This window comes from Pteropus vampyrus, unplaced genomic scaffold (genome assembly GCF_000151845.1).
Source record: "Pteropus vampyrus isolate Shadow unplaced genomic scaffold, Pvam_2.0 Scaffold189, whole genome shotgun sequence".
NCBI classification, from domain to species: Eukaryota; Metazoa; Chordata; class Mammalia; order Chiroptera; family Pteropodidae; genus Pteropus; species Pteropus vampyrus.
The window spans coordinates 1,372,342-1,377,216 of NW_011888970.1; the positions used below are offsets into that span (position 1 = coordinate 1,372,342).

Consider the following 4,875-nt stretch of genomic DNA (forward strand, 5'->3'; position numbering starts at 1 on the left):
GCCCTTGGCTCGTGTCATCCACCTGCTGAGTGACGGGCACTGGGAGGGTGGGGTGGGGGGTCTCGGGCAGAGCCCCGCTGCCCTCGAGCACGCGGAGCGGAGCGGACCGGAGGTGCCGTGCTCACCGCTGAGCCCGCGTGCCACCGGAGGCCACAGCCGCACGCGAAGGGGCCTTCGAGCTTGCTTCGATTGGAATGAAGGTTCACCGTAGCTTTTTCTTTCAACCGGTGTGCCATCTCCAGGGTGCCTAGCCCAGGAACGCCCTGGGCCGTCCCGGGGGTTAGGCACCGTGTGGCTTTCAGAGACCACACAGCTCCCCTTAAGAACTTCCGCTTTCGAGATAACTGAAGGGTCCTTGGCCAGTTTTACCGTCAGCCTCTTGTGTAAAGTGACTTCCCCCCTGCTTGTGGTCTTAAGAGGAAATGACTCCCTGGCTGCGTCTTGCCAAAGCAGTGGCCACCCTGCCCCGTGGGCGCAGGGACGGAGGCGGCAGGGGCCGTCTCAGGCGCTGGGTAGGGGTGCTCCCCGGGACGCCGCGCCCCTCCCTTTCCCGGTGGGACTCGGGGCGCGCGACATCACCGAGCGGGCGGTGGCGCTGGCGCACGCTAAACTGTGACACTGTGCCTACTAGGTTCCTCCCGAGGGTTCAGGGACAGCAAGGAGAGAGCCGTCCCCCACAGCCCGCCTCCACGCGGGGTCACCTGCGTCACCTGTGGGGACTGGTAGTCCTGGGAGAGGCAGGGGAGTGCCCTCCAGGAAGAAAAAGGGGCTGCTTTTCAAAGGCAAGAGGCTGCTGAAAAAGCTGGGCGCGGCGAAATGACCCCTGCGGCCGGACGCGTCCGGTCTGTGTCACTCTCTAATCCCGCACCAGGGCTCCCACGGCTCGCGTCCCCCGACAGTCCCCTCCCTGCCGCCAGTAGACACGTGCCCTTTGCACTGCCATCCACCTTAGTCTGCCCGCCCGCCTGCCCGGACACAGAGCCCCCGGCCCGCTCCCAGCCTCCGTGCCCCAGGCCTGACGGGAGGGGGGGGGTCTCACCAACAAACGGGGGCCAGTAGCTCCGGGCAGCTCACTCCAGCCGTGAGTCCCGTCTCTGTGCATTTGTCACCTTCCCTGAAAGGAACGATTCCAGCCTTTCTCCCTTTCCAAAACGCTTGCCTCATGATGCGTCAGTCTCTTGTTGACTCTGGTCTTGACACCCCTAGCCCCACGGCCTTGATGTTCTGCCTTATAAACACACCGTGGTTCGTGCCGTCTGGTAAGCGTCAGCGTCCCCCGGCACGTGCTGGCACTCGACCCACAGACGCGGGTCCAAATCGGTGTGCACGACTGTGCGCTTTAGGGACCTGGTTTTGCGTCCTTCAGAGCGAGCCAGGTGACACAGAAAACGTTTACTTATTCAAATCACTTAAAACAGAGGACAGAAAGTAACTCGGTTTGGTCAAATGCCACCGCTCCAACCTTCCAGAAAGCTGGTGACACTCATTGCTTTTAGCGTTACATTTTGTAGCGTGTGGATTTCTGTTATTTCATTATTTGTCAAAATGCCATACACAACTACTCAACACGAACAGCGCACACGAAAAATAATCCACGTAATGCGTAAGCCACACCAAAACATCCCAAATTTAAGTCTGTTAAAATGAATCCATAGACCTTCCTCATTGGCACTTGAACAAAAGACGTACAAAGTTGCTGGCAGATGTCTTTGACAGTTACTATTTTGTAATTCTTGTCCACTTGTAAATTGTTTTTACTCTTTATACATACTTTCCAGACTGCCTTTCTTTTGTAATTTATGGAAGGTTTGTAAACGAATGACAGAGCTTTCCCGTGTCTTGGAAACCTGCTGTGAAGTGTGCTCTAACAGTATGTGATGCGTAGACGCATCGGAGGAGACGCCTCGGTGCGTGTCAGTGCTGCGTGGGCGCGCGCATGTGTACAGTCGGTGTGAAACGTTTTATAGAAATAAAGTTTGTTATTTTCCATAATGCCGGCTACGCTGTGTCTGTGTGTGACACTGGCAGAGCAGCACAGCCAAACCCGTCCTGGACACGCGGGAGAGCCCCACAGCCACTCTCTCCGGAGCTCCTTTCTCTGAAATAGTTCCGACCTCTGCTGGAAGTCCCCTACAAAATGCTGTCCCCGGGCATTGTCGGCGACAACCCACTCGGAGGCAAAAAAAAAAAAAAGGTAATTAGCACCAAGTCAGTATTTCTTGTGCATGAGAAATACGTACAACGAAGACTTCAAAAGTGAAATCAAACCATATTTGTAATGTTTTCCTTGGGCAACATTAGAACTCAAACGATACGAATAGAGAACTCTACCAATTAAACACAAGAAAACGCAACTTAACGTCTCAAACCTAAGAGCTTTTCCTAAAGGCCTTACTTATTTTAAAGTTGCCCAAATAATAGGGTTTAGTCTAATAAGAGGTAAAAGTAACGTGCTTTTGGCAAGATGAAACATGACTCCAGCGCACAAGGTGTGAAGCTGTCACGAGGGTGTGAGCAGTGCCACCACGCCACCGTCCACGTCACGTCCTCTCACCCGAGGCACTGGCAGGTGCAGGCTGAGGACGGGGGAGCACGGCTTGATCTCGTGTGTGCGATCGAAAACCCTCGAACGCACACAGGCCGGGCAGGAAGGCGGGGGCACGCACGGGCACGGGGAGATGGCGGTCAAGGGCACAGAGTTTTACTTGCGCAGGGGGGACGAGTTCTGGAGCGTAAACGTACCATAAAAAACAAAAAACAAACAAAGACTGATGCTAGATCAAACTCATTGCAGTGTAAGAAACACCGATGTGACATGTCAGTCTACACAAGAGCATGAATGCGCTCAATGCCACACACTTAACAATGACCGAACTAGTAAGTTTCATATGACACATACTGTACAATGAAAAATAAACTTATCATAATTTCTCCAAAAAAAATAAAAATAAAAAAATAAGTCAAAGTAACCAGGACTAATGTATCTCTAAATCTTTTGAAAATATTTACAAATTTCCCAACAAAGCCCAAAGCAACGAGCTAGACTTCGCTTTGGTGAAGACTACCAAACATTTAAGGACTGCACGCAATGCCTGCTGTGTACAAATTCATCCAGACAAGAGAAGAAAAATGCCCAAACCTCTGGCCAGCATTGTCCTGACACCAAACCAGACAAAGACACCACAGGAAACTACAGATCGACAACATCATAAATGGAGATTTAAAAAAAAAAAATCCTTAACAGAACAATAGCAGATTGAATCCAACTATGGCTCATCCCAGGAATGAAGGTTGGTTTAACATTCTGAACAAAACAAAACAATGTACTTTACTGTATTAACAGAACAAAGCAAAGACATATCTGATCATTTCAACAGATATAAAATTCAATTCCCAATGTCTCGACTTGGGAGAGTCAACAGCCAACAGCATCCTGAGTGGTGGTGACGGACCACTTCCCCTCTCCCCTCAAAAGCAGCGCAGGACGTCTGACGACTTGCGCTCGGCAGTGCCGGAGCTCCTGGCCAGCACCGGAGCTCCTGGCCAGCACGAGGAAGGACGAGGGGAGTCGTGCCCTCTGGGGAGGAAGGACTGAAACAGTCTCTGCGGAACTAGTAAGTCGGTTTGGCAAGGTGACAGGGTACAGGGTCAACATATAAAACCGACTATTTCTACAAACCAGGAGGGAACAATGAGAAAAATTAAAATATAGATATAAATGACATAATAATATAATGTGTAATTGGTCATATTAACATCAAAAACATGAAATAGGGACAAATTTAACAAAACAAGTGGAAGACCTGTACACTGAAAAATATAAAACTGCTTAGAGACCACAAAAACGCGCTCTGCACGGTGGGCGAGGCACAGGAGTATACACACTCATCGAAACACCAAACGATTCATTTGCATGTGTTACACCTCAATAAAGATGATTTGAAACAATGAAAAGCAAGGCCTACGAGGAATGGGTGAGGGACTGGAAGGGGGGTGTGCAGAAAGGTGTGAGGGCCCCCAGTCCCCAGCGTCCTAGGCCCCGGGCCCGTGGCGGGGCTGGAAGCATGCGAGTTGCAAGGCGGGTGCTGCTGGCCCAGGTGCCGCCCTGTGCGGGCTCCGTCCCCACGGGCCCCAGGACCAGGAGTGCGGTGCCTGCCTGTGCTCCGGCCACCTGCCCATGCCACAGTGGAGGCCATGAAGCCCCCCGACCCCCCACCAAAGGGCTCCTCCCTGCCACCCCTGGCCCCACCCTTGCACTGACCTCGGCTCGGGGGGGGGCAGGGAGAACGGGCAGCATGGCCTGGGCGGGAGTTTGCTGGAAGGAGGAGAGAAACTGAACTGTAGCAGGACACGGAGGGACATGGGGCCTGCGAGGCCTCATTTTTAGGATGGAAATGTAACACCAGGTTTGAGGCCACTAGAAATGACTGAGGGACAGGAAACTCGGACATGGAGCAGGGAGAGAGCCACGACCTGGGTGAGGCACACGCGCAGGGGGCGGGGGTGGGGTGGGGGTGGACGCGTGACCACAGGGCTGCTGGGTCCCTATAGGTTCCTGACTTCTCACGACGGCTGGAGCTTCCAGCACAGCGCACGGCTGGGTTCTGAGCTGCCGAGGAAGGGAGAAGGTGCCGGGCAGAGTGGGCCGGCCTGGGAGCTGGCGGTCAGCGAATGGCGGGCGCGGCTGGCGCGCCCGAGCCAGACCTGGAGCCGAGTCCTGCCACCCTCGGGAGGGTCCGAGTGGTCCCCGGAGGGCAACGCTGGGGCTGTGGGGGCTTCTGGAAGCACCAGTGAAGAACAGGAAGACACCTCCAGACCCAGATGGTGTGGGGGACGGGGTGCCACCGAGGTGGGAGGCGTCCTGGGAGAAAGCTA

At 53.9% G+C, this 4,875-nt stretch overlaps 1 protein-coding gene across 1 annotated transcript in view; it reads left to right on the top strand.

Moving 5' to 3' along the window:
• The window catches only part of RIMBP2 (RIMS binding protein 2), a 44,809-nt gene extending 43,989 nt beyond the window's left edge, over positions 1-820 (top strand). Inside the window, exons 19-20 of the mRNA XM_023537407.1 lie at positions 418-512; positions 632-820. Of these exons, the coding sequence (XP_023393175.1) occupies positions 418-512; positions 632-820 (284 nt within the window). The remainder of the gene's footprint in view (positions 1-417; positions 513-631) is intronic.
• Positions 821-4,875: the final 4,055 nt, after the last annotated feature.